Below are 13,071 nucleotides of genomic sequence, written 5' to 3' on the forward strand. Positions count from 1 at the left end.
AATACACATTTGCCTATTTGGGCTTTATTCCTAAACATGTATATATTTGTGTTAGACAGCTTTTCCTCACTGCGACTGAAATACCCTACAAGAACAATTTAGAATTTATTCTGGCTCATGATTTCAGAATATCATGGTGAAAGGGACAGTCCTGAGGGGTGCTGCTCCCTCCCTCCTAATGGCGAGGAAACAAGGTGGGGGAAGGGCCTGCAGGGCAGGACAACCATCTGGGTTCGCCCCCAGTGACCACCTCCTCCAGCCATGCCCACCTGCCTACAGTTACCACCCAGTCCATTCAAATAGGATGCGCTAATTAGGTTACAGTTCCCATAATCTAATCATTTCACCCCCGAATATTCCTGCATTAACACAGGAATTGATGGGGAACACCTCATATCCAAACCACAACAGTTATAGATGAATTGGCAAAAAAAAAAAAAAAAAATGTAATCTCCTTATGCACAAGAATATACACTAATCCCACTTCCGTATTATCTCACTGTGTCAAAGTGGGTAGTGGTATCAACGTACACACTCTTAAAACTAAAGGTATCCAGAGCGATTGGCTAGTCTACCCACCTCAGTTCTTAGAAGGAAACAGACAACCAGCTAGGACAAAACAAAAAGTAAATTCCAAGCGTCCTGCCTCCTGGCTCCATGCTCTTTCCAACAGCATCAAGCAATAGGAAGAAGTCACTGAAGAATTTGGAGCAAGATGATTAAGAGCATCGCCCTACAGAGACCACCAGAACATTATGGCTGTCTGATTTTCTTTTCAGTGTTTGAATTTTATTCTGTATCACCCAAACCCTGTTGGGCCCCCTGCCTTCTGCGCCTAACGGTAGGCTGGCCACCCCGGGCTCCGAGTCACCTGTGGAGAAGGCTGCCCTCTGCTGGACGAAAGCAGGATTCAAAAGCTGTCCTTCCCGGATGGGGACCTTGCTCTGCGTTGCAAAGCAAACCATTCCACCACCCGAGGGCGAAATATCAAAGCGATTCTCCAGCCTGCTCTCCTCCCTGCCTCTAAGAAGGCTGCGTCTGAGTGCCGAACGGGGCACAGCTGGGCCACAGAGAAAAGGCAAGAGGACCTCTAGAAAAAAAGAACACATCTGGGCCAGGAGGCCAAAGAGCTTAGGGAGAGGTAGGTTGCGGCTTGATAGAAATCAGGCAGGTATTTGAAAGGGGGAGTAGCTGTCATGATGACGAGAAACTTGGGAAGTGAAGTATCTTAAGATTTTAGCAGGTTTGGTTCTGTGATGGAAGGTATTAATTACCTTGAAGATACGTCAATAAAATCTACATTACTTTTTTTTTCTTTTTCTTTTTTTTTTTTTTTTTTTTTTTTTTTGGTACCCAAGATTAAATCCAGATGCGTTTAACCAGTGAGCCAATCCCCAGCTCTATCTATCTATCTACCTATCATCTATCTGAGACAGGGTCTCACTAAGTTGCCTAGGACCTCGCTAAATTGCTGAGTCTGGCTATGAACTAGCAATCATCCTGCCTCGGTCTCCGGAGATGCTGGGATTACAGGTGTGTGCAGCGCCCAGCCTTAGATTACTTTTTAAAGGCTCTGAAGTAAGATTCCTGCACTTACTAGGTTCTAGGTGCACTGTTGTGCAGTCCTGTTATATAGTAGGCATCACCTTACAAACCAACAATGGGACTTTCTTTGAAATGGCAGGGCAGGGTCTGTTGCCACCGTTCACTCTTGCGTGCTCCTCTCCTAGGCACAGCTCCCTACCTGGTGCTGCTGCTTTAGCACCTTAGCTCAGGGTCATGTGAAAAAGAGAGTATGGGAGAGGGGTGAGACGGCAGAGGTAGAAAGAGGATGAGCCCTTTCACATCGTTAAGCAACAAGACTGAGCCTTCTGTACAACTAGTGCTCGAAAACACCATATTGCCACACTACCTATTATGAAAAAGGCTGTTATGCCTCCTCTCACACCCCTAACTTTCCACAGATGTCACTTTTTGTCCTTTAACTTCAAATCTATTTTTCATGTTCACTTTCATCTGGTTCATCTGTGGGAAGATGGCTCAGGCCACTGGACAGCCCCTGAGAACACAGGATTTATAATTCACACCATACACCGGATACACTCCAAATGGACCAAAGATTTAAATAATAGTTTTTTAAAGGATTACAAAAGAAAACACATGGATCAAGTCCTTCATAACCTAGAGGTAGAAAAAAAAAAAACGCTTCTTAATTATGATTCAGTACAGAAGCCATTAAAGATATGATGGACAAATTTTATTACAAAAATGTTTTTATGGTGAAACAAAATAAACAATCAAAAAACAAAGAGAACATCAGCAAACTGAAAAATTTTGTCACACATTTCCCAAAGGGCTAATCTCCCTGTAAATAAGATTTAAAAAAAAATAAAAACTATTAAGCCAAAAGAAAAACAAGCAAAGGACATGAAAATATACATCAAAAAAAGATGCTGAATATTACTCCTATAAGATAAATGCAAATTACAACTTAATTGACATACCGGATTTTCATCTATCATACTTTCAAAAAGTCAAAAGTTGAACCATATTCTACAATGTTGAGGCTATCGGGACAAAGACACTTCCATTTGCTATTGGGCAGACAAGGAGAATCAACTCCCACAGAGGGCAATTTCCCTAAACCAAACTTGGAACCACATTTACCCCCAGCACCCACTTCTGGGAATTCTACAGGTACACCTGCATGTGCACTAAATGACATGCACAAGTTTCTCTGTTGACATTGTAATAATAAGGTCCTAAAAGCAACCAACAAGAGGTTAAATAATGGAACACGATGCATCTGTGGTTTTAAACAAACAAGGAAACCCCCATATGTCCTGGAGAGGAAAGATGTATTGTCCAGTGGAAGAGTGAGGCACAGCACCCTCACTAAGAAAAGGAGCGACGCGCATGCTGGTACAGTTTTTTTGGGGTTTGTCTTTTGGTACTGAAGATTGAACCCCGGGGTGTTTAACCACTGGGCCACATTCCCAGCTCTTTCTGTATTTTATTTAGAGACAGGGTCTCACTGAGTTGCTAAGTTACTGAAGTTGGCTTTGAACTCATGATCCTCCTGCCTCAGCCTCTCGAGTTGCTGGGATTACATCACCACTGAGCCCAGCCGGGTATTTTCTTGCATATTTATAAAGAAACACAGAAACTAGGGGTTACTGTAAAAGACGAGGAAGGGCTTCAGAGGGCACAGAGCAGGGGTGAGACATTTCCTTGCATGTCTTTTTATGTTGTTTTAGCATTTGAACACTGTGCATGTCTTACAAATTTTTTAAAGTTTTATACAGATAAATTTATGAGGATTTCGCGTGATTCAATTGTGGCTAAAATGTCGTGACTGTTGATGCAAATTAATCAGCCCCTACCATGAAGACTGGTGTGGATACTCAGTAAGTTAAATGTCTGACCACAGGTCTCTGATTGTGTGCATCCATTATCATCTTTCTCTTGAAATTCTTACCATGATATTAAATATATCATATGCCTTGCCTGGTTTAAGTATATCTTGTCATATTACTCAGGATGTTTGATAAATAGTACCCTTGTTATTTGAGAATAGTAGTTATCATTCATTATTTCTAAGTGCTAGGATCTGTACTGTTTTTATTTCATTTTACCAGAACTCTAGAAGTTAGGTATTATTAAACTCATTTTTAAAATGACAAAATTGAGGTTATCTTTTGATGAAAAGGTTCTTGACTTTAACATGTTCAAATTTACCAATTTTTTTGTTTATAAAAAAATAAGATTTTTCCACTAAGATTTGTAAAGTATTTGCATGAAATAAAATGAGAAATCCTGACTGAACTACAGATTTAGAGGACAAATGGCATTTATTTTGCTTTACATTTCCACGTGAAGAGACCTCCAATATGGTGACATTGATCTCATTCCTTGTCTTTCTGGACAGGTAGTGACAATAGTACCAATCATTAATTCATGAACTGGGTGGTGCTTATCTTCTATAAATGTGTAAGTAACAAAACATTACTCTCCATGTTGGACCATGGAAAGACAGCAATTAAGGATAAATTCATCTTTTCTAAAAGGTCAAATTTTATGACTGCATTGTCCCAGTGCCTAGGTTCATGGTAACAAGGTACAAGTAATAGCAAATGCATTTATTCATTCATTGTGTGTGTGTATCTATCTCTCAATTTGTCCAAATTCACACGGGCAAAAAGGTATTATCATGTTCCCTTGACCTCAAATAAACATTTAATGTGAAAAAAATAAATAAATAAATAAATTAAGTTTTAAATTAAAAAAAAAACTTGGTTTGATTTTTTTTCTTTACATTCTTACCTGAGATTCTTTCAAATCATTTCCCTGATTTCTTATGAATCCAGATTTAATACTCTAGGTTCTGTATACTTAAGACTAAACAGTCTCCATCTCGATCTTGTCGGTAAAAAACTTCAGGAGGGAAACCACTGCAGTGTGGCCTTGCTAAGGACTTCTGATTACATACTACATGATAGGGGAACCCTATCTGGAGGGCTGAGAGTAGCACGGCTGCTTTTAATCTACATTTCTAAGTGACTCCTGTACAATGAACTGAAGGGTGGGCAAGAGAAGAAGCAAGAGCCCGGCTGCAGTGGATTAGGCAAGCGATGAAGGCCTGTAACGATGATGACATTTTCAATGTTAAGAAGCAGTCAGAGAGCCCCAGTGGCTCAGGAGGCTGAGGCAGGAAGATGACAAATTCAAACCGAGCCTAAGCAACCTAGCAAGGCCCTAAGCAACATGGGGACTGGGGCTGGGGTTGTGGCTCAGTGGTAGGGTGCTCACCTAGCATGTGTGGGGCACTGGGTTCGATCCTCAGCACCACGTAAAAACAAGTAAATAAAATAAAGGTATTGTGTCCATCTACCACTAAAAAAAATTTAAAGGACTGGGAACATGGCTCAGTGATTAAGCACCCTGGGTTCAATACAGAGTACAAAAAAGAAAAAGAAATAGAATCAGAATATAACTCAAAGTTAGGATTTGCTAATGGTTTGGAAGCAGGGAATAAGAGAAAATATGGGTCAAAGTTTTGAAAACATTAAGTTTTATGCTCCTAGTAGATATTTGGGCAGAGATGCTAAATAGATAAATTGATTAGAAAACTCTGGAGTTCAGAGAAGAAACTGAGGTTAGAGATAATATGGGAAGTTACCAGAATATAATTAAGGTTATGGAACTAATGACATCACCCATAGAATAAAGAAAAGTTCTAGAAGAATCTGAGTAGATTAAGCCATCAGTCATTCAACCTAAAGACCAGGAAAAGAAGAATTCAGCAAAAGAAAATGAGTCAGAAACAATCCATGTGGTAGGAGAATGGAAGTTCTGGTATCTCCTGGGATACCCCAGGATATCCCAGGAGATCATCAGAGTTCTGAGACAAGAAGCTGCCAAATGAGGATGATGAGGATGAAGAATGAGTCTTTAGCTCTGACAAGGCAGAGGTCATTGTGACCTCAATAAAAGCAACTTCAGATAAGTGGAGGGGATGAAAGCTTAATTTAAGCTGGGTACAGTGGCACACAACTGTGATCCCACTGACTTGGGAGGCTAAGGAAGGAGGATCGAAAGTTCAAAGCCAGCCTCAGCAACTTAGACCTTGTCTCAAAAGAAAAAATAAAAAAGGCTGGGGATGTAGTTCAGTAGTAAAGTGTCCCTGAATTCAACACCCCAGAACTGGGGAAAAGTTGTAGAATTTAGAAAGTTTAATTTAAGTGACTCTCAAGGGTATGGAAAAAGAGGGTGTGGAGATAATGACTACTGCAATTATTTTGAGTAATTTTTCCTGTAAAGGAAAGTAAAGAAACAGAGTGGTACCTGAAGGGGCACGGGGTTAATGGAAGGGATGTGTGCGTGTGTTTACCTTTTGTTTTGCTTTTCTGCCATGCTAAGGATTGAACACAGCACTAGGTACCTGCTAGGCAAGTGCTTAACCACTGGGCCCCAGTTCCTATTTCTTTTTTTTTAAGTAATTATTGTGCATGTTTGTGATGGAAATAATCTAGGAGAGAAGAGGATATAGTGATGTAGGAGAGAGAAAGGAGCTAGTTTTAAAAGCAAAGAACTTAAAGAAGTTAGATGGGACAAGATTCAACATCTGAGATGAGGGAATGGCCTTTAATAGAAGAAAGGACAATTCATCCATGATTAACAGGAGAAAAGGTAGATTATGTATATTGGTGCTGGTAGTTTAGTAGATTGCAAGGTGAAAAGATATGGTGATTTCTTCTATTCTCAATGGGGTGGGGGAAGCAAAGTCATCAGCTAAGATTAAGAAGAGTAAGGGATATAGGAAGTTTGAGGGACATCACCACTGACCATGATTTCTGGGACATTTGAAAATGAATTGACAGAGGAAGTGAAATATGATTGTCAGGCAGCAGTGAGAGCCCACTTGAAGTTCAAGGTCATGAATTTAAAGATCAGTCCACATAGTTGTTTGCCTTTCTCTTGTCTTGGTCTGTTTTGCAAGTGTAGGCACGAGTTAAACTTAACCAAGCACAAATGACAGAGAGACAGGTGAAGGAGTTAAGGACAAGTGGGTAACTGCACTGGTGAGCCACCGAAGAGAAGGTGAGGAGAGACAGGAGAATGCAAGGCAGTGATAGATAGAGAGGAGTAGAATCAATACGTTAGACCTCCAACCACTGAGCTGGAAAGACAGGACATGGTTGGAGGTTACAGTGCTCATGATAGAGGTTCTGGAAATGGTACAGCAATTGACAAGGGATAGAGTGGGGGGTGCTGAGATGGGCAGAGAGCCAAGATCATTCCACGTGAGGATGTCAGAATGGAGGCGCCAAGTGGATCATCTGTGGGGATCCTGAAATCTCCATGTGCAATGGCAGGGGTGGCAGTAAACCAGAGCAGTTTCAGTAAAGTAGAGAAGAAAGAGGCCCAACCAGGTGACAGCTGAGGAGAGAACGGGAGGTGAGGAAAGGGAGTCGGTGAACACAGACAACTCCTTTGACAAGTTCTGCAGGAAGAAGAGGAAAACGATGGTGATGGTGGGGGAAGAAGAGGTCTGAGGACGACATGGGGTCAGGAGTTATTTGAAGATAAGAGATTCTATAGTACATGAGTATGTTCATAAGACAGACTCATTAAAAAGGTACAAAGTGATGCTGCAGGGAGAGGGGATAATTGTAGGAACAAAGTTCTTCAGGAGACAAGAGTGAAACCTAAAGCACAAATAGAGGACTTTGCTTCTCATAAAACAAGGCACAAGGCTGGTTTGGGAGCACAGCCTGTAATCCCAGCAACTCAGGGGGCTGAGACAGGAGAAGCCCTAGTTTGAGGCTGGCCTCAGCAATTTAGAGAGAACCTGTTTCAAAATAAAAAACAAGAAAGGACTGGGGATGTTGCTCAGTGGTAAAGCACCATGGATTGAATCCCCAGTCCCAAAACAAGCAACAAACAAAAGGCACAAAAAATGAAAAAGCAGATTCCATTAATCAGATGTGGGTAAGGCAATAGATTAATGGTAAGAAAATAAGTTCACAATTGATTGCTTCTATTTTTTTTTTTTTTTTTTTTTTCAGTGCTGGGGATCGAACCCAGGGCCTTGTGCTTGCAATGCAAGCACTCTACCAACTGAGCTATCTCCCCAGCCCTGCTTCTATTTTCTTGATAAAATATGAGGCAAAGTCTGTAACTGGATGAGGGTCAAAGGAGTGAAGGTCAAAGGAGAGTAAAAAAGGTATTTAGTCATCATCTCAGAGACTGGGAAAACTAACTTACTAGGTAAATGGAGTTTGCTAGGAAGTACCATATGACCAGTTGAGACTTGTGGTAATGAAGTTGAAATAAAACCAATCAGCATGATTATGCAAATTTGTATAGTAAGAGTAACTACAAGGTGTAGGAAGAGAGTAGATGGATGGCTGGTTTAACCAGGGTTGAGAAATATGGCAGACCGCAGAAGAGCCCATGGAGTGGTAGAAGAGTTGCAAGAGCAACTGCAGTAATGGACCGTAAAATTGAGGCTGGGTAAGGAGGAATCAAAGAGAATATGGGATAAAAACTGGTTAGTTAGCTGGGCATGATGGTGCACACCTGCAGTCCCAATGATTTGGGAGCTGAGACAGAAAGATCACACATTCAAAGTCAGCCTCAGCATTGTAGCAAGACCCTAAGCAACTTCGTGAGACCCTGTCTCAAAATATTTATTTGCATGTCTTGCATGCAAATAAAAAGGGCTGGGGATGTAGCTCAGTGGTAAATTATCCCTGGGTTTAAATCCCCAGTATCTTTCCCCCACAAACCCCAACAAAAAAAAAAAAAAAAAAAAAGGTCAGTCAAGGAATTGGAGGTCCAATGTGGATGAGAAATTATTTGGGATGAATCATCTGTGAAGGATTATAAGTGAACTGATGTGGTCAGAGCAAGGATTTGGGAGGGCGGTACTGGGGATTAAACCCAGAGGCGCTCTATCATAGAACAACGTCCCCAGCCCTTTTTATTTTGAGACAGGATCTCTTCACCTTGCTGAGACTGGCCTCTAATTTGCCATACCTCCTGCCTTAGTCTTCTGTGTTGCTGGGATTACAAGCATGCACAACCAAAACCAGCTCCTGAGCAAGGATGTTTGTCCCAATCCCATCAGCCCCAATACCTTTGGAACTTGGGGAAGAGTGAAGAGTTAGTGGGCCCTTCGGCGCACTCTTGGAATATTTGCTCTGAGAATATTTTATTTCTTCACTGGCAGCCTGTGCCAAACACTGACAAAAATATCCTCCCTTCCAAGGTCCCTACCTTTAGTTGGACAGTAACAGACATGATGTAATCTAAGGTCTTAAGTGCAATAAAAGGGAATGTTCAAAGGACAAACCAAAGGGATGGAATGACTAACTGCAGAAGAGCATTAAGAAGGGCTTCAAAAGAGGGTAACAGCAGGTCTTCAAGAAGAGCTAAAGGTTCGTCAGGTGGAAGGGGAGGAAGAAGAGAGTTTGTCATTGTCAAGATGTCAATTTCCCATCAGAATCCCTTGAAGTGTACAGAGGTGACTGCAGAACAGCAGATGACACAAGAGTTAAGTACCTTTAAAACACTGCAAATCGTCACATGCAAACCTTGACCCTATACTTCCAGTTCTAGATGGGCGAGGTTGCAGGGTTGTGGGGGACAACACCTACCATTCTGGGATAAGGCCCGAAACCGTGGCGGGCATCTGGTGATCACAGATGGGGAGAACATCACCGAGCTTTTGGGAAGCAACCTTAACTCCTTGGCCCCGTGGGGCTTGCGGGGTTGGCTGCGCTGGTGGGGCTGGGGTTCACTGGCCTTGCGGATCTTGTGCTGTTCAGGTGACCCAAGGAGCTTGTGACGTGCACCCCGCTCCTGGGGCTCGGAGGATGTGTAGGATTCCTGGCCCCCGAGGAGTGTGTCGTCCTCATAGAGTTTGCGGAGTCCGTAAGATTTGTGGGGCCCGGAGGCTTTGCGGTACTTGTTTGGTTCGATAGGCTCAAAGGGTTCTTCGGATTCCTCATACTCGTCGTCCTCCTCATACTCGTCGTCCTCCTCATATTCGTCGTCCTCGTCGTCCCTGTACTCCTCGGCGTCCCCGCCGTCCTCGTCCTCGGCGTCTCCATCGTCCCAGTCTTGCTGGTTTTGCTGATGAGCCTCCTCCGGCTCCTCCTCCTCCTCCTCCCTGTTCTCCTCCTCCTCCTCCCTGTTCTCCTCCTCCTCCTCCCTGGTCTCCTCCTCTGACTCCTTAATATCGCTCTGCAAATCGAGAATCCTGAGCACTAAGGGTTTCTGGAAGGCTTCGGAGCAAGCGGACATTTCCGTCGTGTCCTGCGTCACCTCAGACAACACGGATGAACCTGAAAACTCTTGGCCCTCCATTGTTCAGAAACCCCCTCGCCGCGGGCGGCCCAAGCCAAGTTCAAGGTCTTGGCGGAGACTGAGCTGGAAGGAGGGCCGCCCGCGCCCCGCCCCAGACCGATTTAGCCCCGCCCCTCCCGGACTCCCCACGCGTGCTCGGGTTGCCATGGGGACCTCCGGCCTCGCGTCGCGCAGCCAGAGCATCCAGAGGAATTGTTCTCAGGGACCCAGGCCAGATCCCGAGCTGATGCTCTCGCTTGCACAGGCCCTGGCGTAGGACTGTCGGCTGCCAGTCTAGTTGCGGCGCTACTCAGCAGGGGGGGATCGGTAGATTTCAGAGGTTCCTCTGTACAAAGAGGCAAGAAAGTGGCAATATTTAAGACCCTCAATCACTAAGACAGTTTCTGGTAAATGCGCATCAGTCAGAATAAGGATTGTGGGGAGAGGGAGATGGGAGTATGACATTTGCCTAACATTCGAGAAAGATTTTTCATTTTATCTCCAGACGAATTTCTACAAGCCGTCGCCAGGAAACACTGACAGGTTTAAAAATCCTGCAACTTGTGTCCCATTATAGGGCACACGATCTATTTATGGGTGCTACAAATCATTATTTTTTAAATTATCTTGTGAAGAACACAACTGTGTGCTCTGTGTGTACATTAATTTGTTAAGTGTGATATATATGACTTAAAATATATATATATATATATATAGTGTGTGTGTGTGTGTACACACATATATACGTACCAGGGATTGAACCCAGGGCCACTTAACCATTGAGCCACACCTTCAGCCTTTTTTTTTTATTTTGAAACAGGGTCTTGCTATGCTGCTTAGGGCCTCCACCAAATTCCTTGAGGCTGGCTTTGAACTTGCTATCCTCATGCATCAGCCTTTGGTGCTGCTGAGATTATAGGGTGTGTGCCACTGTGCCCAGCAAGTATGACATCCTTTAAATCCAGTACACCACAATTTTTGTAATCTTGTTTTTGGCACTGCCCCTGCCCCTGGGGGGCCGGGGAGGCAGTGGCCTGGGCTTGTCTTAATTTTGAGGACTGCTTTTAGTCTTCAATTTCATGATGGTGTAGGAAAGAAGAGTGGAAACGGTGGAGATTCAGTAATGTGTTTATTTTCAAGGGAAGGGATTAGAGGTGTTAAGGAACAAATAATCTGCCAAAATACATAGTAAACTAAGGATTCTGTTTTGTACATTACTAGATACTCTTTGGGTAGACTTTGTCTTATACTTGTGAAACGCATCTAGATTCACAGTTTGGATTGAGAATGTTATCTAGACTGGAACTAGGAGATTCATTATAGTCTTGCATATGCAAATCAGGAAATCTGCTCCTTCAGACACATTTTGATACAGTGCAGAATTGTATGAAATTTGAGAAATACCCCCTGAAACTTTGGGGGGAAAAAAAAAGAGAATTAAAGCTATCATCAGGGAGTTTTTAACTCAACCTGTAAATGGTCAGGAAAGAATTATATAAACTCACCTTTAAAAGCAGAATGGTACCACATATAAATAAATAAGTAAAATAAAGCTTCATTGACAACTAAAACCAAATTTTTTTTAAAAGCTTGATGGCCCCTAAATCAGTAAAAGTTGTTCACCACTAAAAAAAAAAATGTCTTTAAATAGCCAAAGAACATATAAATCAGAAACATTTTGAAAAGGGGTTTCAGTCAAACATGAATGTACAAGAAGAGAGTCAAAGATACTGTACCCATCAAAAACTGCAGAGGCGGGCTGGGGAGATAGCTCAGTCGGTAGAGTGCTTGCATTGCAAGTCCAAAGCCCTGGGTTCGATCCCCAGCACCGCAAAAAAAAAAAAAAAAAAAAAAAAGAAAGAAAAAAAAAATTGCAGAGGATAGGGCCTGGGGTTATAGCTTAGTAGCAGAGGGCTTGTTCATGTGGAGGTCCTGTGTTCAAATCCCAGCACCTCCTTCAACAACCCCCTCCCCAGAAAAAATGCAGAGGGGAATGGACCTAAGCCAACAGACAGAAACTGTTACATCCTGTACTTCAGGTCTTCTTGAGATGGATGTGTGGTCTGACACCACTATACATCAAAAGATTCCTTCAAAGTCAACTTTCTGGCATCACCCAGCTTCCAAGGGAGTCTGTTTACTGAGAGAGATTAGTAATGATCACACAGAAGGAAATCTGGTCCACTTCACAGTTATATATTGGCACTCTGATTTTATACACATGAATCACATGAATCTGACTAATGTCTTTCCTGAGAAAAATTCAGAAATCAGTCTTGATTCTCCTTTTCTATCACCTTCTCCCCATATACCAGCAACTCTAGTTAATTCTGCGAATACATGTCTTTAATGCATCCCTTTCTCTCCATATTCAGTTACTATCCCAGTCCAGCCCACCCTCATGTCTGAATTCTCCAATAGCCTCCCAATTTGTCTTCTGACTTCTACTTTGCCCAGTTCCGATCATGACATTCCAAACCATTTAGAGAAAGAGAAAAGACATGTTTGTACTATAAGTGGTCCCACAGTCTGGTCCTTTTTTCTCTCTAGTCTACTTCAGGCCATTATGCCCTTGCTCTGTACATTCCAACCTCCCTGTTCTTCTCCTAATCATCAAACTTTTTTCCATTTTAGTCTCTTCCTATACCTGTTCTGCTGTCTGGAGTTCACGTCTCACCACTCTTCACATACTGGCTGTTTTCTATCCTGTAAGGTTCAGTTTAAATATTACCCACTCAAAGAGTCTTTCCAGCTCTTATTAATTTTTTGTATGTGTACAATCTTATTAGTGAACATAATAAAATATTTTCAATAACACAGATTTCAGCTGTTAGGATTTTAAAAATTAAAATTTAACTACTAATTTTTATTAGAGCATTATAATTATATATAATATTTGGGTTTGTTTTGATAAAATTATACAGTTATGTGAAGAATGTCTTTGGTATTTTGATGGGAATTGCATTAAATCTGTATATTGCTTTTGATACTATGGCCATTTTGACAATATTAATTCTGTCTATTCAAGAACATGTCCAGCCCATATTAAAGTACTCTAGTACCAGGTACAGTGAATGACTATGGACAACTGTCATTATGTCTGTTATTTTCCTGCCTAGCCTCCCTTCCCTCTTCTTCTAAAAGCAGAACACCTCCTTTCTATGGGGACACTGATTCCATATGGTTTGAGGGGACAAATCTTCCTTCCTACTCTGCCAA

General features: G+C 42.2%; 1 protein-coding gene across 1 annotated transcript in view; it reads right to left on the reverse strand.

Moving 5' to 3' along the window:
- The window catches only part of SPMAP2L (sperm microtubule associated protein 2 like), a 62,969-nt gene extending 52,776 nt beyond the window's left edge, over positions 1 to 10,193 (reverse strand). The window contains exons 1-3 of the mRNA XM_079153978.1: positions 9,737 to 10,193; positions 9,162 to 9,676; positions 841 to 1,090 (exon numbers count right to left, since the gene is read on the reverse strand). Of these exons, the coding sequence (XP_079010104.1) occupies positions 841 to 1,090; positions 9,162 to 9,676; positions 9,737 to 9,873 (902 nt within the window). The 5' untranslated portion in view covers positions 9,874 to 10,193. The remainder of the gene's footprint in view (positions 1 to 840; positions 1,091 to 9,161; positions 9,677 to 9,736) is intronic.
- Positions 10,194 to 13,071: the final 2,878 nt, after the last annotated feature.

The sequence above is a fragment of the Sciurus vulgaris genome (assembly GCF_902686455.1).
Source record: "Sciurus vulgaris genome assembly, chromosome: 9".
NCBI lineage: Eukaryota > Metazoa > Chordata > Mammalia > Rodentia > Sciuridae > Sciurus > Sciurus vulgaris.